The 26919-nt window shown below is 41.4% G+C and overlaps 1 protein-coding gene across 1 annotated transcript in view; it reads right to left on the bottom strand.

Annotated features, from left to right (window-relative positions):
- The window catches only part of SCRN1 (secernin 1), a 62017-nt gene extending 38562 nt beyond the window's left edge, over positions 1-23455 (bottom strand). The window contains exons 1-2 of the mRNA XM_061165450.1: positions 23342-23455; positions 3241-3400 (exon numbers count right to left, since the gene is read on the bottom strand). Coding sequence (XP_061021433.1) covers positions 3241-3399 — 159 coding nt within the window. The 5' untranslated portion in view covers position 3400; positions 23342-23455. The remainder of the gene's footprint in view (positions 1-3240; positions 3401-23341) is intronic.
- Between the last annotated feature and the right edge of the window lie 3464 nt (positions 23456-26919).

The raw sequence follows: 26919 nt of genomic DNA, 5'->3' as shown, positions 1-26919 counted from the left end.
AACCATGAGAATAAAACATATAAAGTCATTTAAACTATGCCCCAAAAAAGAAAATAAATTTTCCTAAAATATTATTTGTTATAAAAGGTTTTGTGCAATACTGTACTTACTATGGCTACTAAAAAATGACCCCCAAATTTAGTGATATAAAACAACCATTTATTATGTTCATGAATTCGATGCATCAGGAACTTGGACAGGGCAGAGAAGGGATGGTGTGAGTCTATTCCATGGAGTCTGAGGTCTGGAATCACTGAAGGGGCATTCACTCACACATCTGGCATTGGCACTGGCTGCAGGCTCTCCATGGGGGCCCTACCGCATGGTATCTGCTGGGTTCCTCTCAGCATTGTGCCTGGGAACTTAGGGCTAGAGCCCCAAAGGAGGGAGACAAGCAGAAGTCAGATCCTTTTGTGACCTAGCCCTGCAGGTCACGCAGCATCACCTCCATCAGGTTTCACTGCCTGGTGCCACCAGAAGCCCTCATGAAGATTCACGGCAGGGGTGGGGGGGGCATAACCCCCCCACTCCATGGAGGTGTGTCCAGCACACTGTGAGAAGGACATGTGGGGTGGGATTTGTTAGAGCCATCTTCGGGAAATCTGCCCACATGAAAATCAAAGTGCTTCAGTGTGCATGACTCTCTGGGAAAAAGAAACACGTAGAGAAGGCAGCCAGGGTAGGTCAGTAACAACTCAAACCAAGCCAACTTGATCCATATCCAGTCCCCTCTGTCCCAGAAACAGAAACATTCAGATCTAGACAACATGGACATTCAAACATTAATGAAGACCCATTTAAAACCTACCATGAGCATCAGAGAACCCAGCACTCTTCCCCGCCCATATGAAAGGAAAGTCTCACTGAAGTTTAGGAGCCAGAACCAAGTTAATGGTGCAACATCAGAGGCAAGTGGTTCTGGCGAAGGTCCTGTGGGAGAGAGTCTGCCACTGCCCCAACCACAGACTAGAACCATGACCTGCTCAACTCTGCCCATTCATCTCAGTGCTGCTGCTGAATTCACCTAGCATAACCAGCTCCTTGTAGAGGGCTATTGCTCTCTGGTGAAGCTTAATGCTTTTAGAAGGCTGAAACAGAGATTCAGATAAGAAAATGAAATACACATGGATGAATACCCATTTAAAATGCACAATCACCAGAAAAATTGGTTTATTTTATAAAGTATAAAACACCAAAGGGTAGAGATTATGTCAGCTGCAAGAGCCTGTTAATTTATCAGCCCCCAATTTTTTTTCTCTAATTTCTTCATCCTTTAACAATTACCATTTAAACACATACAACTAACTGTACCATAACCAAGAAGTTTATTCCATGCAAAGATGGTTCAATTTATCATGAAATAGAAAGTAAAAAAAAAAAAAATCAGGGAATTAAATTCTGATTATCTCCTGATCTTTAACAAAATGTACTACCTATTTCTCAGGGTTTTTTAAAAGCATTCAAAGCATGAACTGATGTACACTTTTTAACATGACAAAATGATATGAATCTCCATTCCAAAGCCAGCATCTTACATAATATGGAAGCACTAGAGGCTGCCCCACTCAGGTCAGGAACAAGGCAAAGATACCCACTTTCTCCATCGTTATTAATACTGAATCCAAGCCATAAGCCAAACAGATGAGAAAAGAATTAGAGATGTAAGAACAATCAAACTATCCGTATTTGCAGGTTTTATAATAACACAGCTGGAAAATCAAAGAGAATCAATAATACAAGCTGACGCAATAAATAAAAGAATTTAGTTTAAAAAGTAGAATGTAAAATTAACATAAAATAGCCATCATGATGATTTGAGAGAATACCATTGAAACATGTATATTACCATATGTGAAATAGATCCCCAGTCCAAGTTCGATGCAAGGCACTCAGAGCCAGTGCACTGGGACAACCCAGGTGAATGAGATGGGGAGGGAGGTGGTAGGGGGGTTCGGGATGGCGGACACATGTATACCCGTGGCTGATTCAGGTCAATGTATGGCAAAAGCCACCACAATATTGTAAAGTAACTAGCTGCCAATTAAAATGTATTAATTTAAAAAATAGCCATCATGAAAGTTTGACACCACACTCTGGGAATATGGACAAACAGGCATTGTCTTACATTGCTGGTGGGAATGTAAAATGGCACACCACCTATAGAAAGAAATTTGACAATATATAACAAAATCACATGGGCTTTCCAGGTGACTCAGTGGTAAAGAATCCTCCTGCCAATGCAGGAGACTCAGGAGATGTGAGTTCAATCCCTAGGTTGGAAAGATCCTCCGAAGGAGGAAATGGCAACCCACTCCAGCATTCTTGCTGGGATAATCCCATGGACAGAGAAGCCTCATGGGCTACAGACCATGGGGTCACAAAGTGTTGGACACGACTGAGCGACTGAGAAAGTAGGCAAAACAAAGCCACATGCTTATAAACCCTGTGACTCAGAAATCCCATTTCTAGGCACCTATCCCCTAAAATATTGACTGAACAGGTTTTTAAGCACTCAAAATAAGAATTGGTGGATAATTTTTTAACATAATAAAAATATATCAACCAAGACCAGATACTGTGACAGGTGTACAAGGCTATTATGCACACCAGCACTATTTGTAATAGCAAAAGACTGGAAAACACTCCAAGTGTCTATCAACATGAGACTGATTAAATAGAATGAAACACTACACAGTTTTAAATGAGTAATGAAGATGGTCACTCCAGATGGAATGACTTGCAAAACAGAGTTTTCGTTGAAAAATTCAAAGTGGAAAAAAGTATATATAGCATGCTACCATTCATCTGATGAAGGAAGAAAGGAACTTGGACAAATATGCACATACATATGTGAGTGTGTTTGCTACATATACATGTAAATTTTTAAATGCAAGGATAAACCCCAAACTTCCAAAACATTATTACCTATAGAAGAAAAGGGAAATAGAGAAATGATACAAAGGTAGAAGCTAGACTTCTCTGAATATATTTTACTTCATAGATTTGACTTTGGAATGGGTAAATAGTTTACTTAATTATAAAACATGTGCCATAGCAATGAGTTCTCTTTGGACCCGGGGTTTTTAAGGCTACAAACAAACCAGAATGGAAAGAGGAATCAACAGAACCCACAAGAGAGTTCTGTGGGTAAACGGGTTTCCACATTAACAAGTCAAGGTGCTGAGCAAAGCCTGAGAAAGAGAGTACGTGTTAACGGAGAGAGAGTAACACGCGACTTACCTCAACCTTGCTCTCAGGTTCATGATCAGCGGCTGAGAAATACACAACCTCTTGCACTTCATCCCTGGGCCGAGCTGAATTTTTCCCAAATACCACCAGACCGTCCTTTGCACGTGGCGGGAAGGCCACAAAGCAGTAACTTGGAGGAGCTACAGCCATCCTAAAAAGAGAGAGATGCCAGAGAGAATGGATGCAGGCCTAATGTGGAAAATTCCACCAGTGAGCTCTTCAGACATATTTCACCAGCTAACCAAGTTTCACTGTTGAACTGTGTGCAACGAGCTCATTTGAAGATCCCAGCTGGCAAATGAAGCAGGAGTGTCTGGAGTAGAATTACGGAGCCACTGAGACCAGATACTGTTAGTACTCTGTAGGATTAAACGAGCTCAGATTTGCAACAGAACGCAGTGACAGCCAAAAGCGCAATGACGTAGGAGAAAGGAAAGGAGGTTATTGTTCCAGGCAGAAAATACACACACACACTGCAATCTGTCACAGCAATAGAAAAATAGATACCTGTACCTTAAAACTGCACTACAGAAGTGCCTCTTGATCTAGAGGGCCATGGCCACCCTGTGATAGATTTTAGAGTGCTGATGGGGAAATGGGTCTGGAAATAAACTGAAAGATACCTCTCTCTTTTTATCTATTTTCACTCTACCTCAATGACATCACACACAATCATCTCTAGGCTTTCTTCTCACCTCTCCAGCTGCTCCTGGGTTGGCTAGTTCTCTTCCACCTGGCTACTAAGTATCTTCACAGCTTGGTCCTTCCTTCCTCATCTAATGCTCTTTCTGTGAAAACTCATCCATGCCCAGAGCTCCCCATGTCATTTACAAGCCAATGACCTACACATATAATTCCAGCTCAGTTCTCTCCTTGAGCTCTTGACCCACACACCCAGCCTAATTGATATCCAAAGCTGATTTCATCATCTTCCCCAAACTGGGTCCCTTCCTAAGGTTCCCTGTCTCAGTGGCCAGCTCCATCATCCATCTCAATGGAGCATCAGAATCTATCCTTACCATGTGTTTCTCCATTACCTAACATATCACCACGTTCTGTAAATCCAATCTCCTAAATCTCTACAGAAACTATCCACTTCTTCCCACTTGTACTACTCCTACCCTGCACCAAGCCACCATCATCTCTAAGCCTGGATCATTGTAACTGCTCCTAAGGGGTGACGCTATATCAGCTATTAGTCTCTCTCCAAAACATTCCTCACATTGCACCCAAAGTGACCTTTTTAAAAGAAAGACTTGGGGACTCCCCTGGTGGCCCAGCGGTTGGGACTCCACACTTCCACCACAGGGGGCACAGGTTCAGTCCTTGATCTGGGAACTAAGATACCAACATGCCATGTGTCCAAAAAATTTTTTTAATAAAATAAAAGGAAGGTTTGATCATGTCATTCCTGCTTAAAATCTTCCATATTGTTCCCACGGCTCTTAGAATAAAGACCAAAAGCTGATCAAGCCCATGTCGTCTCCCCACCTCATCTCATACCATTCACCTCTCCAGTCTCTCAACTCCAAGACAGAGGCCTTTTTCTAGTTTCTCAATACTCCAGAGCCTTTGCACAAGCTGTACCCTCTTTCCTCAGCACTCCTTTCCCTGATCCCTACATCAGTCAATTGTACTTTACAATCACAATCTAAAACAGCCCTGTAATTATTTCATTACCAACAATCAGTAATTAGTCTTTCTTTCCCCCATCAAAGTTTAAAAATATGAAGGCAGGGACCATGTCTCTTTTGCACATCTCTGTAAACCCAGCACTACACAGCGTCTTCTGCAGGGTTACTTTTGTTGTCTAGTTGCTAAGTTGTGTATGACACTTTTGTGACCCTAGGGACTGTAGCCCGCCAGGTTCCTCTATCCATGGGATTTCCCAGGTAAGAATACCAGAATGGGTAGCCATTCCCTTCTGCAGGGGATCTTCCAGACCCAGGGACTGAATCCTCATCTCCTGCATTGGCGGGTGTCTTCTTTACCACTGCGTCACCAGGGAAGCCCCTCCCACCCCCGCCACTTCTGCAGGGTAGATGTTCAATAAATAACGACCAAGTGCTCAGTCCTTCCTTAATGCTCCACCAAACTGTGGCTGACTCTCAACAGCTCTTTCTCACCACCATGCTTCTGCACCCACTGAAGTGCCCCTCCGTTGTCTCTGCACATGTCCCTCAGGATCTGATTCAAAAACTCCCTCTCTTTCAAAAAGCCTTCTATGAAGAACTCTGTCATTTTCTCAGCACCCATAAACACTGATGCATCTAGTCTGTCTGAGGATAACGTGCCTCCGTTATTTATAAATGTACCACTTCAGATGTTTCAAATAAAGATCCCTGAGGGCAGAACCCATGCCACCCAATTACAGTAGCTCATTCCCCAACTTTCTGAACTATAGACACTCAACAAACATTATTATTGAGCCAACTATCATATTTGTGCCATGAATTACCCAACTTAAATGTGTTTTATTTTATGATCCTAAGATAAAATGTGAAATAAAGCAATATTCTCAGAAAAGCAACCAGGATCCAAACCGTAGTCCTGCCAACGCCACCTACTAGCTGTGTGATGTTAAGCAAGTTACTTTACCCCTCTGAGCCTAAGTTTTCTTTCCACAAATGTTTTGCTCCAGCCCTCAGATTTATCATGAATATCAAATGAAGTGATGCTTGAGAAAATATTTTGAAAACTATGGAGGCTACCTGGGTTCTGACTGTTCAAATACAGCAGCATTTCAAAAATTTCCATTGAACAAGTCAATTAAAATCAACACTCCTCACTCACAACTAGAGCAGCTATCAAGTCAGAGTCAGCAACATTCTGTGTTAGAAACATCTTTGTGAGGGATGATGTTGCTACATCTATAACCAAACTACTTCAGGTTCATCTGCACATCCACACCCCAGACTGTCAAGAGTTCTTCCCAGCGGTGCTTATGTCGGGTCCCTCTCCAGGGCACAGAGAAGTAGCGGAGTCCGTAAGTCTGAAAATCATTTCCTGCTGCGTGCATGCACAGTTGTGTCCAACTCTTTGCAACCTGGACTGTAGCCCGCCCAGCTCCTCTGTCCATAGAGTTTTCCAGGCAAGAATACAGGAGTGGGCTGCCATTTCCTACTACAGGGGATCATCCTGATGCAGTGATCAAACCAACATCTCCTGCATCTCCTTCTTTGGCAGGCAGATTCTTTACCACAGGGAAGCCCCGAAATTCCTTCTAGTTCATGAAAATATCCTCCAGTCCTTTAAAGGGAAAGAAAAGGTGAGAAGATAAAGAGTCTTCAGTTCTTTCTCCTCTTAACCTTTCCCATTTTCACAAAACCACATTATCTTCAAATTTGAAGAGGAGAGACAGATAAATCAAGACTCCATGTGTGTAAGAAAGACCTACAATAATTGTAATAAGATGCCTTTATAGAGGGCGCCTAAAATTAGGAGGTAAGAAGAATTGCAGGCTAAGCCAAATAAAGTGAAACAGACTAGAAGATAATGTGCAGAAAGGACACATTTCCTTGTGTTTGTATGGTTCACATAGGCAATGGGAATTCCCCTCCTTCCCGACTGTTGGGCCATGTCAAAAGTACTGGCATTGCAACTATGAATGGAACCTTATCTTACTTGATCCTTAAAAATGGTAAAAATCCACTGGCCTTGAATTTACAAGATGTATCTGCAGAAAACAAGCAACACACATGGCTTTTCTGATGAGGACTTCTTCTTCAGCCTGGACATCTGCTTGGTCAACAAGTCATCTGAAACACCCGACCATGACCAATGTACAGGCAACAGAAGCACAGGGAAGTTGGCTTTTCTGCTGAATTTTGGGAATGATTGGGAATGCCAGAAGGGAGCAGAATTTTTATGTCTACTTTTTTTAATGCTAGATGAATCAGCAAACTGGGTATTACAGCCTATAGCAAACTAGCCAAGGCAAATTGTCCATTTGCTTTTCCTAGATCACCATTCTACACAATGACTAGCCTCAGAGATAACTTAGCTAGACCCTTGTCTATCCTCTAGATCAGTGCTGTCCAAAAGAATTTTCTGCAATGACAAAAATGTTTTATCTCTACTGTCTAATATGGTGGCCACCAGCCTCAAGTGGCTATTGGCATGTAGTTACTATAATTAAGGAATTAAACTTAAAATTTTATGACAAAATTTAAATAGCCATACATGGGAGGTAGAAATTCTATTGGACAGAACAGCATTACAACTTCCTAATAAACCCAGAAATGAAGATTTTCACATTGAGGTTTCCAGAAGTGCTTATTTGTGAAATGGTTCACTTGTTCTAGGGCTTCCCAGGTGGCCCTGGTGGTAAAGAAACCTCCTGCCAGTGCAGGAGACAGAAGAGACGTAGTTTCAATATCTTTGTGGGAAGGTCCCCTGGAGGAGGAAATGGGCTACCCACTCCAGTATTCTTGCCTGGAGAGTTCCATGGACAAAGGAGCCTGGTGGGACACAACTGAAGCGACTTAGCACAATGACACTTATTTTAATGACAAAACGGGCTATCACCCACTTATACTGAATTAGCAAAGAAGAGGCATGATACTTTCAAAAGACCAAGGAAAATAAACATTAGGAAGAGGCTACTGAACTCACCATGTGAACTGAGTTTAAGCAAGCTCCTTCCTCCAGAGGCTAAAGGTGATCACAGCCCTGGAGGACAATTCCGTTTTCCTTGATGTGAATCTCACATTCCTAACTCTGAATATACCAGGAAAGTGGCCCTCACTGCTACCTGGAACCCTCTGTGTACTTGGCTGGTCAGCTCCTCTCTTTACCTCCTAAATGAACTTTTGATACCTTCACTTCTCTTTAAACTTCCAACTACTTCCTCTAAACAGATTTCACTTCCTTGTCCACAAAAGACAGATGGCTGGGGGAGGGAGACTGTTCCAGAAGGAGGATATGCAGGTTTCAAGGCCCTGAGGCTAGAGAAAGGGAAGGAGTCAATACATTGAAAAGCCAGTGTGGCTGAGGCCAGAGAGAATGGGAAAGAGGCTGAGGCAGGTAGACAGGCTGGTTCCTATTGGGTCTTGAAGGAGGTGGCAGGGATTTTAGGGTCTATCCCATAATAAACGCTAAAGCCACTGAAGGGTTCTAAGCCAGGTTTTAGGAAGGAAATGGAACCAGTGCACACACAACTTTTCAAAGAAGTTGATACATTAGGGAGGAGACAGTGCAGTAGATGAAAGATAATTCCATTCCTAAATGTCTACTCTAAGGAAGGGCTTCCCAGGTGGCTCAGACTGTAAAGAATCTGCCTGCAGTGTGGGAGACCCAGGTTCGGTCCCTGGACTAGGAAAATCCCTGGAGAAGGAACTGGCAACCCACTCCAATATTTTTGCTTGGAGAATTCCATGGATAGAGGAGCCTGGAGGGCTACAACCCATGGAGTCACAAAGAGTTGGGCATGACTGAGCAACTAACACACATACACACACTCCAAGGAAATGATCAGGATTATGGATAAGATTTATGCACAAAAGAGTGCATTACAGTAGTATTTATACAGGTGAAAAACTTGCCCAAACTTAACTGTCCAGCATCAGAGAAGTGGCTAAAATTTTATGCTACGTCTATATGGTGGAGTGGAACACCATAAAACCATTAAAATGTTTGTGAAGCGTTTTTAATTGAATGGAGAAATGGTGTGGGGAAGTGGAGGGAGGATCCAAAATGGATTATCTCAGCTATGTGAAAATGTGCATAGAAAAAGACTACAAGTAGTAGCCTGACCACGAAATTCTTTGTTTTTCTATATTTTTCTTTTGTTTCGATTTTCCGACAAGTACTTATATTTATTTAATCACACAAAAAAGATTTTAAAAAATTAAACCTGTGAGTATTGCCAATTTAGGAATTTAATTTCAAATAAAAAATCTGGCTCTATTTCTGCATCCCAACATTTAAAATTTCAAAACTGGGAACCTCCCCAGCAGTTTAGTGGTTAAGACACTGTGCTTCCAATGCAGGGGGCCCAGGTACCAACCCTGGTAGGGGAACTAAGATCCCTTAAACTGTGTAGCAAGGCCAAAAACAAGAAATTTCAAAACTGGCAAATTCTTATTTGAGTTATAGTTAGGACAAATGATTTATTCAGTATTATAGTTATTCTCTGGTATTTTGTTTTCTTTTTCTTTTTCCTTTACAGTCTGCTCAATTCAGAATTACTCAAGGAGTACACAAATTTGCATTACTATTTTTTATACAAATAGCAGGCAGGCCTCCTACAGTCGCCTCCTTAAACAGGAAAAGAAAAACTGGCCAATCAGAAAGTCAACTTTCTGCTGACCCTGAGATGGAATTCTTTCGAAACTGATTCAAGGGATCTCAATTTTGCTCCCGTTATCTGTCATAATAATGGCTAACATACCAGATATTCCACTAAAAAAAAAAATTGAGATGTTAACTCATCTATATACTGTATAAAACATGCATTTTGAAGTCTCTGTTTACAGTATTTTTATAAACTGCTAAATCATTCATGTATAACACAAAAGACTGACTTTACAATTTTTCTCCTTTTCCCTCTGTAATCTTATCCAGCATTATGAGATATCATAATCTCCTCTGAAGAAAAATAAAATTTAATTAACTCCTAATCACATATGCTAATACAGAAATCTATTGCATAGTTTTTCTTCATCATTCATAATCAGCTTTAGAAAACAGAAAAACTATTCAAGAATGGGTTTTCTATTATAATTACACTCTACTTAAACCAGCAGCAGAATCAATGAACAAAGCTTACTCAAGAAATAAAGCCATGACTGATGACTTTTTTTCTTAACTTGCTTGCTTTGAGGCACAATTCTGAAGCAATCTCTGAGTCATGAGGATCCAGAAGTAGGGATGGGGGTACAGGATTATACTACAGGCCTAAAACTGAACCCAGGAATGTCTAAAGCACTGTTTCCTGAACTGCATGTTGTAGTCCTTTCGTGGGTTATGGAATCAACCTACTGGACAAGATCAACATTTTTTAGAAAAGAATATATGCATCTCATATAGGAAGGGTAAGCATTGGCACAAGAAACTTTAAGTTCAAATATACACACAGAAGTGTATGTATGCACTGGGCTACGATACATTTCTTTTGCTACAGGTTTCAAGCAAAAATCTTCAAAAGCAACAGGCTTAGAGGGCAGGTCTATTGAATAGGCTTCTTTGTGGTAAATACCAATTGGGATTCTTGCCAGGAAAACTAACAGCTCCAATTAATGAAACACTCTAATTTAACTCTTGTAGACAATTAAACTGACAGGCATTTCCTAGGAAGTATTTGTTAAGAATATTTCAAAGTACATTTATCTGTACTTTATTCCAAGTAGAATAAGCCATTCACAAAAATGCAAATACTGTATTTCACTTATATGAGTTACCTAGAGCAGTGAAATTCACAGAGGCAGAATTAGAATGGTGGTTATCAGGGGCTGGACCAGGGAGGGACAGGAGAGGGAGGAGGATGGACAGTTGTTTAATGGGTACAGAGTGTCAGTTTTGCAGGGTGAAAAATTTCTGGGGATTGGTTGCACAGCAACATGAATATTCTTAACACAACTTAACTGTACACTTAAAATGGTTAAGATAGTAAATCTTATGTGTATTTTAAACATAAAAATCAAATATCCACAGGTGGCTCAAGGCTACCGCAGTGGCCTGGGCAGCTTTAGATAGGGTGCTATCAGTTGTGGTAAAGTATTTCTAAGAGCAATTTGTAACCGTCAAAATCTTTTCAGGAGTCATGACTTCCTCTTGGGAATTATAATTGCAGAGTCCCTGAGCTCACAGCATCAGAGCTGCGTCGCCCAACATCCCCCTCTGGCTGGTGACAGGAGGCTGGGTACAGGCTTAGGGGGATGGAGTGCTGCACCTCTGTAACTAGGAGACCGCTTACAGAATGTCTAGACAAGGAAGGAGGTAGCTGCATGGGAAAGAAGGTCTTTGTCCTCAAGTTCAGTGAGTAGTTATTGAAGAGCATGAATGCTCCAAGCCAAGAAGGGGTTTTCTTCGTCTGAATGCCAAACTGCCCTGCCCTTTCATCTCAGAAAAGCTACAGTGGCCCTCATCGGTCACCATACCCAGTAATAAGAAAGCCTTGAATTGCCTGAGAGGAAGAAAATGACTGTCTGTATAAGCTATAGGTTTATTAGCTGTCTTGCAAATAACCGTGACAAAGGATCTTTTCTTGCATAAAGAAATGAAACCCAAATGTCCTTACTTTCCAAGCTCCCAGCTTTACTGAGCAGATTGGGTAAGTTTAAAGTCCATGTACATTAATTACCTTCTTTCAGAAAAGCAAAGAAGAATGTATTCTATATTTATTAATAAATTCATTTCTTAAATCATTGACATTCCTGCTCAATTGAAAACAGGACAAATGATACTCACTTATAAATTTCCTTTCCTATCCTTTCTCTGCTATTGAGACAGTCAAGGATAAATAGGGTGTTTGGAAAAGGAATTATCTAACTGAATTGAGATGAAAACGCCAGTTGATGGAAGATACGTACATCAGACTCATCAAGTTCTGCCTGATAAACAAGAAAGATGCTATTAAGTGTCTTACTGAAAGCTCAAGACAGCAGAGGACAAAGCTTTAGGACTCCACAGCCAGTGATTTCCAGCTTCTAATATTCAATGTCTTTATGAGGAATTACCTAATGGAAGAAAGACCACATAAGGTATTGAGTGAGTAGGCAGGTTTTGGAAGCAATCTGAGTTCAAATCTCAACCCCGTGTCACTGTTCTGTAACAGGGATAACAACAGGGTCATGGTGAGGTTCAAATGAGCTGAAACATAAAGTGCTCAGAACGCCATCTGGGACACAGTAAGGACACATCACCGTGAGGGTGAGAAAAGGTACATGATGAAGGCTGTTCCTTTGTCAAGGTCTGATCTGAACAAACCAGACTTTAGAAACCTGGCTTTTTCCTTACGGTGTCTAAGTGCTCTTTCACCGTTTAAAGATGTGCTCCACTGTCACTTAAAGGCTTTTAAGAGCTGGTCACTATGCCCTTTCCCTAAGCCCAAGGGCAACACCTACCTCTGACAGCTGATTCCTGTGGAGTTCAATGCCACTCACTCACTGTCATATTTCTGAGCAGCATGGGATGGTTTAAGGGTGGCAGGTTGTGCATTCATTTGGGTTGGTCCAGAGCACTGGCCTAAACTGCTGGCTTCCTTGGTGGCTCAGACAGTAAAGAATCTGCTTGCAATGCAGGAGATCCAGGTTTGATCCCTGGGTTGGGAAGATCCCCTGGAGAAGGAAATGGCAACACACTCCAGTATTCTTACCTGGAGAATTCCATGGACAGAGGAGCCTGGTAGGCTACAGTCCATGGGGTCGCAAAGAGTTGGACACTACTGAGCTACTAACACTTTCACTTGAGCTTTCTTTTTTCCTTTTCCTCCCTGCTACTAGTCACTGGTCATGAGTTTACCACTTTTGCAACAATCCCTACTATGTTCCTTCATCTTCTCACTGAAAGTTTGCACCTGTCTCATCAGATACACTCACATTCCAATGTGTAACTAAAATGTGCTTAGAGGATCAGACTAGAGTGATGGAGTCTCTAGATTGAAGCATCAGTTTACAGAGAATACAAATGACAACCATGGGCATGAAATCAGCAAAATCCAGACTATGGGAAACTCTATAGGACAAATTGATTTCTTCAACAAAAACTGCAAGAAAAAAAAAGATGAAGAGACAAAGTTATTTAAGAGATGTATCAACCAATTGCAATGAGTGGGACTTATTTAGATCCTGACTTAAACAATCTGTACAAAAATTTTATGACAGTTAGGAGACATTCCCCAGTGGTACTGTGGTTGAGACTGTATTTTAATGCCGAGGGCCCCAGGTTCAAACACCAGCCAGGGAACTAAGATCCTACAAGAGGTGCAGCAAGGCAAAACAAAACAAAAAACAAAAAACCTATACTGTTCTCTTTACTTAAAAAGTAATGCACATGATAAGATGTTTAAAATTCTTTTAAGGTTAGAAATAGCACTGTATGTGTGTGCTCAGTTGTGTCCAATCCTTTGCAACCGCATGGACTATAGCCCACCATTCTCCTCTGTCCATGCACTGGACTGATCAACTTGTAAGTTATTCAGGGGTTCAGATATCTCTTTGAGTAAGGATAACTGGGGGCAGGGAGGATGGGGAGGGATTTTGGTTTGCCTCGGTATATTAGTGCACTGGGGGAAGAGGAGAGCCCCTGTTTCCCTCTATCTTGCTCTATCTCTTTAGACTATGAGCCCCATGAGGGCAAGGACACTTAGATAATTCCTTATTTCCCCAGGAACCTAGCACACAGACTGGCACATGGTAAGACCTTGACAAATGTTTGTTGAGCAAAATGAAGGTTGAAAGGGTATCTATCTAAATTTCATCTCCAATGAGAGAAAAAGAGCAGGAAAATCTGATTCTGACATGGTACTCCCAAGCTGTGGTTCAATCAGTGTGATTCATATTGGACCACACGTGGAAATGGTCTGAGGAGCAGGTTCCTGACACCTTCTCCTTGGAGATCCTGATTCAGTGGGTCTGAGCTGAATTCAGAGAGTATATTTTTAACAAATGCCCAGATGATTCTGATGCATCAGTTCAGACTGGTGTGGAATATCTATTGTTATAGGTTATTAAACTTCTTTGCTTCTCAAAAGTATGATGCATTTTTTCTGTCTGGCTTTGTTTTCTTGTTTTTGTTTTTTTTTTTGGGGGGGGGGGAGTGTAGAAACATTCAATATATACAAACAAGAAAAGAGTACTATAAGCCCCTAAGGTGTTAACCAGCTTCAAGGGCCAACAACTATCTGCCATTTTGCTTCTCAGTTTCATTTTTAAGGAAACCATTTAGTTTTAACTGAATATTACTGAAATCAGCAACAGCATCAGCAGCAATACTCTTTGCCTTAAAGACCAAGGTGAGTGAAACACATCCCTGGTTAACTTGAGAGAAGTATGACAAAGATGTAGGAGGTTGTGTTTTCTCAGTCCTTGACTTAAAAACTGGAAAATCAGGCTAATCACTCTACATGATAATCAGGAAGATTTGTTAGTTGTTATTTAAATGTTTGGGATTTTGCACTACTTTAAAGAAATAAAATCATTGAAATTTTTAAAAATGTCTTTTAAAAAAACGCATTCTTCATTTCAACATAGATGCAAAGTAAATCCTTTAGTAAGGATCATGACTTCTCTGAACTGGATAGAAAGAATTTAAGCCAGAAAAAAAAGCTAGATATTATTTCAGGTGGCTGAATATTTCTAAATCAGTAGGACCTGCTAAGAAATATTCTTTGGATGCTTTTTCCTTCATGAGTGAAATGATCACAGACTGATTTGCTATTCCATTCCAAAATTACTTCAATCTAGGTGATTAGCAAGAGGAAATGAAAAGAGTGTGTATTTCAAATTTGCAAAATCAAAATTCCAGGTAATTAACAATGACTCAACTTCACCATCACCTCTGATAATTTAATGGATTACTGCTGGTGCATCACCTCCCAAATACAGCCACTTAGATGATCACAAGAATAAAAAAACAAAACAAACACAATAAATAACTTACTATCTTGACATATCATAAAATACTGGCAAATATATAAATACACAAGAACAAGCTGGTGAAGCAAAAAGAAGTCACACAAATTACATGCGGTATCACTCAAATTATGTATACTATATAGGTAGTTGACGTGAAAAGACTGTAATGAAATGCAACAAAATTTTTAAGTGTAATAATATTCCTGGGCTGTAAAATCAGACAATTTCTTAACCTATATTCAGGCACTTTCAAATTTCCAACATGAAAATCTGAATTGTAATGAAAATACTTTAGAAAAAGAAAAGGAACTGTTAAAGTAGAAATAACTTATTTTCCCAATACACTACAGTTAATAAATATGGCCTTTCATAAGGCAGAGACCCAGGGATTAAGGACAACACCACAGTTCAGTTATGGCAAATGGATTCGTTTTATCTTTTGGCCACATCTGATTTTGCCTCATTTTCAAGATATGCTGACAATGAGAAATATGAATAAAGTAAAATGTGCAACTTAATGAATGATTCAGGTGACAGCTGTTAAGGAAACAGAGTTTTCTACAGTCAAATCACTATTCTTCAAATCACTCCAGAATGTCTCTATAATGCAAAATATTCTGTTTCCCAACTTTTAAACATCAAAAAAATTTCATAGACACCCCACATAACAGTGATTGTAGTTGGTTGGGAAATATATGCTATGAATTTAATAACATTTTAAATGCATCTGTATGACTTCCCAGATAGCTCACTCAGTAAGGAATCTGCCTGCAGTTCAAGAGACCAGGGTTCAAGCCCTGGGTTGGGAAGATCCCCTGGAGAGGGAAATGTCAAACCACTCCAGTACTGCTGCCTGGAAAATCCCATGAACAGAGGAGCCTAGCAGGCTACAATCCACGGGATCACAAGAGTCAGACACAGCTTAGCGACTAAACCACTTGTATGTACTCACTGGTAATAAAATCCTTATACATCTAAAAATAAATGCTAAAGATACAATATGTATGACTCATTACTTATTCTGTGTCCATTCAGTGTTGGGACACACTTGAATTCAAGGCCTACCTTCAAAAACTCTACCATACCCAGTGATCTGTTCATCACTCAGGTGCATTTAAAATAAGGAACCCACTTTATAGAAAACTCAGGCTGCACGAGTATCACTTTTGAAAGAGCTCTTGGGAATTTTAGAGGGGAAGAGAAAGAATTAGTTGAATGGCATCCATTTCTCATAGATAAAACAACTGATTTTTTTAAATGGGAAAAAGAGTAGATAAGTAGCACAAGCAGTATTTGTTTTTCATTCAAGTTAGAAAAATACAGTCTGATCAAGTTTGGACTTGATAAGGAAGATATTTTCCAATATATGGCAGGTTGAAAGACAGTTTTCTATCTTTTATAATGATACAAAGAAAATAAATGACTTGCATCACATGAATAGTATACATTAGACCTGTACAGTCGGAATAATCTAAGAGAATATATTATGTTTTTTTATTAATAAGACGGAATCAGATAGACCCAGATTCCAAGTGCAGCTCGTCCAATCACTAAGTTCTTCATCTATAAAACATGGCCATGATGTCTACCACATACTGTTATGGGGATTAAATGAGATGTTAAATGCAGAGTATCTGGAATAGAGGAACATTCAAGGAAGGTTTGGTCTTAAAGATGAGGGTTCTGGGAATGTAATGATTATGGAGATAAATGAAAAACACTGTTTTTGAAATATACAGGTATATGTTTAGCTTCCAAAAGCATTCCCTGTGGGAAAAACTGGGAGCTATTGAACAAGTCACATCTAAGTTTCTTCTATTCCCTTCTATTCTCATTTCTGACATTGCTGCCATTGTGACCACTAATTTGGCAAGGTTGCTACAAATGATGACCTTCCTATTCCCACCATCTGTTTTCCTCGCCCATATAAATAGCCTATTGTCTATTCTGATCTTTTCCCATTAGTATGATTTGATATGTACCTGTTAGCGCTGTAAACTGGGGTTTAAATAATCTTCCCATTCACTCTTAAAACAGTGGTATACACTCTGTCCCTGTAAAACATATCAGGTATACATTCATCTCCTACAGAAGAAATTTAAATCTTGCTAGTATGAAACCACAGGGTTACTTTATGTCTAGCAAAATGGATTTGAAAACTACTTTGTAGCGACTTCTCTGTCAATCCAGTGGTTAAGATTCCAAGCTCCCAATGCAGAGGCCATGGGTTTGATCCTGGTCTGGGAACTAAGACCCAATTAAGATCCCTCATGCCACTTGGCAGGGCCAAAAAAAAAAAAAAAAATGGGCACTTTGTATAAGTGCCCATTAATACTAGAGCCACTTGCTGTGTTAAAAACCATCAGGAAATTTAACCCATTTTATTACCAAAAAGGAACCTACATACATATATATATAAACATATTAGTGTGTGTATGTAAATACATATACATGTGAATGTAAATACCCATTTATGCAAAAATAAATATATACTATAGATAGAACGAAGGGAGAGAGGAAAGGAGGGAAGTAGGGAGAAAAAAGAAGGACCTGGAAGGATTAATATTAATCCTGAGCGTTGCAAGTGGGACTAAGCATGGGGTATAGAGACAGAAACTTCCAATTTTATCCACTTATGTCATTCTAAATATCTTTATAGCAAGCTCATATTGCTTTATTGGGCTTCCCAGGTGGTGCTAGTGATAAAGAACCTGACTACCAATGAAGGAGACATAAGAGACTCAGGTTTGATCCCTGGGTCAGGAAGATCCCCTGGAGTAGGGCATGGCAACCCACTCCAGTATTTCTGCCTGGAGAATCCACTGGACAGAGGAGCCTGGCAGGCTACAGTCCAGTGAGTTGCAAAGAGTCGGACACGACTAAAGTGACTAGGCATGCATACATGCATTGCTTTATTGGATTGTTAATTATTTTTAAAAATCTGATTACTTCATGGCTCAAGAAAGGACATTTTAAGACATCTCATTTAATTATTTTAGGTCACTAAGCACGTATGCTAAGTGCAATTTTAAAATACACTAAGGTTTTACTTTGAGAGGAGAAAAGGATATTCAGGTGAGCCTTTGATCACTGTATGCTTTTTTTTTTCAAAGTTTAAACTTTTAATTTTCTATTAGGGTATAGCCAATTAACAACACTCTGATAGTTTCAGATAAACGGCAAAGGGAGTCAGTCATACATATACATGTATTCATTCTCCCCCCAAACTCCCTCCCATCCAGGCTGACACATAACATTGAGTAGAGAGTTCCATGTGCTATACAATAGGTCCTTGTTGGTTATCTATTTTAAATATAGCAGTGATCACTGTATGATTTTAACTAGGATTTTTAAGAAGTGATATGAATTACTAATATGTACTTTGACCCCCTAAGCACGTACAAGCACTGTGTGCAACCTAAGAGGAAAATGGCGCTAAAAAGATTTTCTCAAGGTCTGTACCATCTAGAAGAAGAGGTGCTCATGTAAACCACCAAGAGGAGGAGGGCGGTAGCCCAGCTTAAGACAGTGATCAGCAATGCTCATGGAACCCTTCAGGAACACTTAGCTCACATTAGGGAGTAGATTAAGCACTGGGAAATTCAGGTTAAATACATAACCATTAAGAACAGAAGGAGAAGGGAACGTTAACATCTCAAGCTCTTTCACTCTGCTGCCGATAAGGCTCAAGCTGGGAGACCTCCCACTTCCTCCCCTTCCAGTCACCCACCTGTTTCAGTTCATCACCATTCCAGACTGGCCGGAGGCCCTAAGGATACTGGAAGTTTCTGGAGGGATAGGACAGGTGGGTGTGACTGACATGTACATCATGTGAGCCCTTCCCACTCATCCCATCTCCTCCCCTCCAGGCTCTGTTCAAACCTCTCTCACTATCCACATCCAACTCTATGAACAGCATCATACACTTCAACCAACCTTCACTTTCTGTTAATGACCTAGACCAACACAGCCCCAAAGAAATACAGGGCAAGACATGGGAATCACATATGTAATTTTATGTTTTCCAAGAGCCTCATTTAAAAAGTAAAGAGAAATTGATGAAATTACTTTTAACAATGTATTTTGTTTAAATCCAATATATCCAAAATATTAATTCAAAATACTGACATACCTCGTTTAATTGTACTTTGTTTTACTGCACTTCACAGATAATTGGGTTTTTTACAAACTGTAGATTTGTGGCAATCCTGTGTGCACCAAGATTATAGATGCTGTTTTCCCAACAGCATCTGCTCACTTTCTGTGTCACATTTTGGTAATTCTCACAATATTTCAAGGTTTTTCATTATTGTTATATTTGTTATGGTTATCTGTGATCAGTGCTCTTTGATCTAGTATAAAGATAACTCGCAGAAGGCTCAGATGATGTCAGCATTTTTTAGCAATCAAGTATTTTTAAATTATGCATATACATTTTTTATACATAATGCTATTGTACACTTACTAGACTACATGATAAACATAAGTTTTATATGCCCTAGGAAACCAAAAAATTCATATGACTTGCTTTATTTTGATACTTGCTTTATTACAGTGGTCTGGAACCCAACTTGCACTATCACCAAGGTATGCATGTATAATCAACATAAAATCATTAATCAGCTGTATTTGTTCCTGCCATTTGCAGCAATATGGATGAGCCTAGAGAGTATTATGCTTTGTGAAATAAGTTAGAGAAAGGCAGATATTGTATGTTTACACTTATATGAGAATTTAAATAATAAAACAAACAAATCTGGATAACAAAACAGAGATTCACAGATATAGAGAACAAGCTAAAGGTTAGCAGTGGGGAGAGGGAAGGAAGGAGGGACCAGATAGGGATACGGGGGTCAAGAGGTACAAACTACTATATATTAAAAATAAATATCAAGGATATATTGTATAACACAAGGAACATAACCAATATTTCATAATAACTTAAAATGGAGTCTAATCTACAAAAATATTGAATCACTATGTTGTATACCTAAAACTAATATAATACTATAAATCAACAATACTTTAATAAAAATAACTAATAGAATATTTAAAATCTTTTTTTCCTATAAATGTTTGAAATCTGGTGTAAATTTTACATTTACAATACATCACAATTCAGACGAACACACAATTGTAATACATCACAATTCAAGTAATCAGTAGTCACATGTCGCCTGTGGCTAGTGGGTATTGAATTGAACAGCACAAACCTAGACTCTCACTCCAGTGAAAATGGTCCCAAACCTTTACAATGACTGACTATTGCTGGATAAAGGGATCATGGGTGGTGTTTTAAAAATAACTTTGGCTTACCTGTATCTTTTATTGTCCTCCAACAAACACAGATTGCATGTGTTTATGTATTTTTGAAACTTGTGATTGTGTCTTTGACATATAGAGAGAATTTCAATGAATGAATCTTCACATTGATGCTCTAATACAAGTTGTTGTTTTAATGGTACATGCGGCATCGGGCTTCCCAGGTGGTGCAGTGGTAAAGAATTTGCCTGCTAATGCAGGAGACTAGGGTTTGATCCCTAGGGGTCAGGAAGATCCCCTGGAGAAGGAAATGGCAACCCACTCCAGTATTCTTGCCTGGGAAACCCCATAGACAGAGGAGCCTGGTGGGCTACTATCCATGAACTCACAAAGAGACACGACAGAGTAACTGAGCAGGCACACATATGTGGCATCAACACTTGTCTTCACTTCAACCTGTCACTTCATACTTAGTTCCTATCTGTTTCACCACTGTAAATTATTCTCCCAGTTGCATGCAGCCCACCCACCTTCTCCTTCTGCAGATCACTGGGTTGAAGGTACAGAAAGCCCAGAGGAAATATTTCCCACACTCTCAACACCTCTGCAAAAATACCATGCACAATTTCTAGTTCTGCTTTAGTAGAACTAGGGTCACTGGTATATGACTCCGAGAACTTAAATTCAAATTTGACAGCAAATTTGAAGCTGCTGTCTTCAGCGCTGCTTCAAACTTATTTTAAAATAGGTTTGTTATTTACTAATTATTTCAAGTTAGATATATTCAAAAGCTATTATATGCCCCACCGTGGCTTCTAAAAAAAAAACAAGCAACATAAGCAACTAATTTTTTAGTTGCACTTCTCACCTCAAAGATTCTGACATAAAATATAAAAACCATAAAATTATGGTTTGGTGCTTAAATACAGAAACAGTCTAGTCTCTGGAAAATGGGAACATGAAGTGGACACAGCTTAAGAAGTTAAATGGACTTAAATTAGGAAACTAAGGTGTGAGCGCTTACTTTAAATACCTATAGATTTTAAAATTTATGTTAAAGTTTGGTTTCTTGAAGTGTTTGCCATTGTAACAATGATACGTTTGCCCTTTTCTCCTAGGCTTTGGAAGGTGGCATGTGGAATCCTAAAATGGGGAGTTCTGACACCTGGATTTCAGTTCTCACTGCCAGCTGCCAACCAGCTACATGACCTTGGGAGCAGTCCATTCACCCTGCTGGATTCAGCCTCACCGGCTGTGAAGAGAAGGTTGACAGCAAAGCCCTTTCTCAGGCTGCTTCCAGCTTGCCATTCCTGACCTTTGCACTAATCTCTCTCTATCCCATTATCCCTGAAACACTTGCCTCCTCATGCATCTCCTCCTTGCTAAAGGAGAAGATGGCTGGCAGCACAGCAGTGAAATGGGAAAGAAAGGCTGTTTTATTTTAAAATTTCAAATGAGTCACTTTTCAAGAATGTATCATTCTCTGGTGGCTGAGTGCTTGGTCATGATGTCAAATCAACACTTCCAATAAGACTTGCTCTAAGAACCTGTTATTTGTTCCATGTACTGTTCTTAGATGATATTTATACCAGGCATTCATCTCTTTTAAGAGCCACTTGTAGGTACAAAACAACACATAAGTTATCAAACAGCTATCAGCAGCCAGATAAAAATCACAGTTTTAATCAGGTCTTTGCACCAGCTTTTGATGAATTAGGATAATCACAGCTTCCCACACTTCCCACATAACCTCCCCAGAACCTTGCAGCACTCTAAAATCTAGCCTGCTCCAAGAATCACATCCTACCCTTTAGGGCTGGCTGTATCCATACCCAGGAGAGCTCTCCTTCCGGTAGACCCTCTCCCCACCCCCACCAAAGCTTAAGTCAGGGGGCAGCTGATGTTAACTCTGGTCTGTGCCGATTCCGCCAGGCCTCATTTTTCATGCTGCCATTTTGAATTGATAGAAGTCTCCTCTGCAACGTATGCATCTTCTAATCAGGCTTGGAACAGAGGAGGCACCGGGACACACACTCACACACATACACCACGGGGGAGCTGGACATAAGCATAATTCAAGACACTTGCAAGCCAGAATTAAACAGCAAATCCGGAAAGACAGTATTAGTTAACAGAACCCTACCAGAACAGTGTGGAGCCACAGCAAATGACTGTTTCCTTACATGCGTCTAGGTTTAATCGACAAATTTAACCCCTAAATCTGAGTTCTCGTCAATTTCTCTAAAGTTCAAGCGTCCCTCCCGCTTTGCGTCCCTCCCACTCGTTTCAGACCTCAGGAGTAATGTCGCCCAATAATCCGCGATCCAACAGACCAGCGAACGGAGGGCGCAAAGGCAAGCTGAAGTGCATAATCATCTCAGAAATACGAGTGCCTTTGACCACTAAGTGCCCCAGAGAGAGCCACCCCGTTAACTTGCCCAGACACCCCCCATCCCCAAGAACCTCGCTGGGTGTGGCTTGAGGGTGGGGTGGGGTGTTGTGACAAGTCCTTCGGCCCGGGTAGACTCCGGCAATAGCTGACACGTTTGCCCTTAGCGGGAGGGTAGTCCTCTGGTCACGATTCGGCGACCACAGACCGGTTCAAGCGGGCAGAGCCGGGCCCAGGGCAGCGGGCCCGCCCGGCAGCCATGTTCGCGCGAGCCGGCCGGCGCGGCAGGTGCGTTACCTACCGAGAAGGTGCCAGGCCCGCTCCGCCACCGGGGATGCGCCAGTGCGAGCCGGGGTCCCCCGGAGCGGGCGGCTGGCGAGGGCGCGGGTGGCACGGGGTACACACCCCAGCGGGCCAGCGACTGAGACATCAGGCAACGGAAACACAGGAAAAGCGGCCTGGGCGAGCGAGAGGAGTTAAAAAGAAGTGGCTGGGGTGGGGGGGAGGAGGATGAGCGGGGAGGGTGAGGTTGGGGTGTGGAGGGCAGGGGCAGGTTCCATCCAGGCTGCAGTCAGTGCTCGCGCCCTGGGGTGGGGCATCCCTCTCCTGCGCCCCCGCAGTCTACAGCCCAAATCACCTTCCCCCACCCCCAACCCCGGACTGAGGCCCCCCTGTCTCGTGATCCCCTAGAGACCCCCTAGCCAGCATCCGCGTAGCGGATCCCAGGTAGCGCCACCCGCGGGTCTGGAGAAGCAGCCAGAGCCGACCAGGCACACGGGGGACAGGGATGGCGGATCAGGGTGAAACCCGCCGGGGGAAGCGGCTGCAGACGCCCTGCGCTCCCGGGGTGCCCTGCACGGCTCACCTGGGGGGCGGCGGGCTCCGGGCTCCGGGCTCTGCTCTGCGGTGCCGATGCCGCGGCCGGCGAGCGTGCGCGTGCTGCGGCTGCGGCGATTACTGTGGCGACGTCGGGGGCTGCAGCTGCAGCGGCGGAGGCGGCCGTCGGGCGCTTCCCCCACCCCAGACTCCCGAAGCTCCGGGCCGCCGCCCCCAGCTAACAGCTGGCCGGGCTCACGTGACCGCGGGGCCCACCCTCCCTGCCTCCGCCTCCTTCCGCACACCCTGGCCCCGGACCGCGCCGCGCCGCACCCGCCCTGGGCCGGATCCCGGCGGGCGCCTGGGAGCAGAAGGGGCGGCTCAGAGGGCGAATCTCACCGAGGAAAGTGGCTCCCCCCTTTGCTCGATCTTTATTTCTTGATCACAGCCGGGCTTGCGTCTCTCTCGCTCTCAAGCGAGACCTCGGGCTTTAAGGAGTCAGACAGACCCCACTTTCTCTGGCGCCTCTCCGGGATTCCTCCGTTTCGGTTGCTACGTGCGGGCCTCTGTGCCTAAGCGAGATTTCTCCGCGGAGAAACGTGTCCAACACTTTGTTGACTCATATGTCCAAGCCGACTCCCTCCCTGGGTTCAAAGGTACGGTTCTGCGCCATGTTGATAAGCCAGACCCTGTGTCCCATACTTAAGACACTGAAGCCCAAAGAGGTTAAGTAACTCGCCCAAGGTCACATAGCAAGTAGCGAAGCCAAGATCCCAAACCTAGGTTAATAAATCTGTAGACAGGTACCGAGTGTGTTGATGCTGGCGTCAAGGTCACTGGTCAGGACATGACTATCCATCCGTCTGTTACTAGAACAGACTCTACCTTTTATAAACTAATAAGAAAAGACCATGTATACCTATGGCTGATTCATGTTGATATATGGCACAAACCAACACAATATTGTAAAGCAATTATCCTTCAATTAAAAATAAATAAATTTTTAAAAATTCATAGAAAGATCACCTCAAAAGATAAGAAGAGATGGTTCACAGGAAAACAAACTGCAATACCCCTCAGGCACATGAAAAACATATTCCAGCTCCCTTAACTGTAACAAATACAGATATAAAGTAGCGTTTTCCACGTGTCAGAGTAGCAAAAATCAAAGTTTTATAACTTCCATAGAGGATAACTTGGCAATACCTCCCCAAATTACAAATACAAACATAGCCTTTGACCTAAAGATTCCATTTCTGGAATTTATCCTACAGGTATACCAACACAAGTGTGAAATGATATGAGTACAAGGTTATCCATTGCTACATCCTTTTTTCTAGCAAAGATTACCAAGCCTATGCCCATCAACAGAGAACTAACTGTTCAAATATATAACTGCACATTGTACAATAGAATGCTATCCAGCTATTTAAAAAAAATGAGTACTGATCTATGTACTGATACGAAAGATTTCCAATCTATAGTAAGGGTGGGGGAGCCCTGTGAAGAACACTGTGTAAATGTGTTACCAGTTGTGGGGGGAAATATGCCTGTACTCGTTGGAAACCACACAGACTATCTTTGGAAGGATACCTAAGAAACTGTCATAGTAGATGTCACCAGGGAGAACTGGGTTACTGAATGTAGGAGAGAGAAGGAGATATTTTTTTTAACATCTTTAAGTGTTAAGCCTGTGGTTCTGGTTTGCCAGGAGTGAAAGAATTGTGGGAGAGGGCTGGGGGAATCAAGGCAGATACTGCAGAATAGAGCAGTGGTCATAGAATCCTGGAGCACAAAGGGACCTGATTATGCATTTAATCCAACCATGGAAACTGTCCTTTTAACTTTTATCTTTATAATATAGTAGATTTTGTTTTTGTTTAGATAGAGTATAATTGAATCTTCATTCAGTCAGACACTCTTTGCCTTTTAATTGGAGCTCTTAGATCAGTGGCTCTTAAACCCGGGGACATTTGGCAATGTCTGGAGACATTTTTGTTGTCAGGATGGCAGAGGTGAAGGAGGTCTCTACTGGCACCTACCACATAGAAGCCAAAGATGCTATTAAATATTCCAAAGTACAAAATACAGGTCCCCACAACTAAGAACTGTGTTGTGCTGTGCTAAGGCTTCTCAGTCGTGTTGGACTCTTTGCGACCCCATGGACTGTAGCCCGCCTGGCTCCCCTGTCCCTGGGATTCTCCAGGCAAGAATACTGGAGTGGGTTGCCGTTGCCTCCTTCAGGGGATCTTCCCCACCCAGGGATCAAACTTGAATTTCTTATGTCTCCTGCATTGGCAGGTGGGTTCTTTACCACTAGCACCACCTGGGAAGCCCCAACTAAGAATTTTCCCAGCCCTAAATGTTGGTAGCATCAGGGTTGAGAAACTCAGGTGTAGACCATTTCTATTTAATGTAATTATCAATATGATAGGTTTTCAAGCAACATCTTGCTATTTCTATTTATTGTGTTCTTTTTTGTTTGCTTTTATCTCTTTCCTTTTTTTTGAAGCATTGAGTATTTTTCATATTCCATTTTACAACCATTATGGTAAATAATGAGAAAAACAAAGTTCAGTTCAGTTGCTCAGTCATGTCCGACTCTTTGTGACCCCACGGACTGACAGGGGAGCCTGGCATGCTGAAATCTATGGGGTCAAAAAAAAAAATTATTAGCCATACTGGTTGTTTCATTTTATTTTTTATTATTTTCCTAGAATTTACTATATGCATATTAAACTTATCACTGTCTACCTTCAAATAGTACAATTTCAGATATAATGCAGAACACTTTCAACCATATACCTATGTTCCACCCCATTTTTACTGCTATCGCTGTCATTTGTATAGGTGCAGGTTATAGGATAATGAGCTCTTTCAAGCTTTGTCTGAAAATGTCATCACTTTACTTTCATTTTTGAAACTTTTTTTTGGCAACATAATTTTTCGTTGAGAGCTTCATTTTTTTCAGCACTTTAAAGGTGCCATTCTATTGTCATAAATATTCTATTGTCAAACAAGACTTGCAAAGTTGCTGAAGGAAAGTCTGTGTTTGATTGTATTTCTCCCTCTGTACGTAATATGTCCTTTTTTTCTCCTATGGTAGATTTTAAGAGTTTTTTCTTTAACACAGGTTTTGAGCAATATGGTTATAATGTACCTTGGTGTGTTTTTTTGTTTGTTTTTGTTTTTCCTGTGTTTATCCCATTGGGGCTTACTGAGCTTCTTGGAGCTGTACGTTTATAGTTTTCATCAAATTAGGAAACATTTTGGCTGCTATATCTCTAAATATTTTACCCATCGTACCCTGCCCCTCCCAAATTTAGAGACCCCAATTATAATTTATTAGACCACTTGAAATTGTCCCACAGATCACTGAGAATCTGTTCTTTCCCTCTCCCTACTACTGTTTATACTCTCTTCATTTTGAATAATTTCTGTTGACACTTCTTCAAGTTCTCTTATCTTTTCTTCTGCAGTCTCTAATCTACTAATGGTTAATACTGTCAATGAAAGTTTATTTCTCTCTTTTTTTTTTCAAAGGGACTTTTACACTTCTCCTGGCCTGAGGAATCCCTTAATCCCTCTTCATCCCCACAGTAGACATCTCAGGTCTACAGACCTCAC

The sequence above is a fragment of the Dama dama genome, chromosome 18 (genome assembly GCF_033118175.1).
Source record: "Dama dama isolate Ldn47 chromosome 18, ASM3311817v1, whole genome shotgun sequence".
NCBI classification, from domain to species: domain Eukaryota; kingdom Metazoa; phylum Chordata; class Mammalia; order Artiodactyla; family Cervidae; genus Dama; species Dama dama.
Note: the sequence above shows the minus strand (reverse complement) of the source record. Positions and strands in the feature narration are given on the sequence as shown.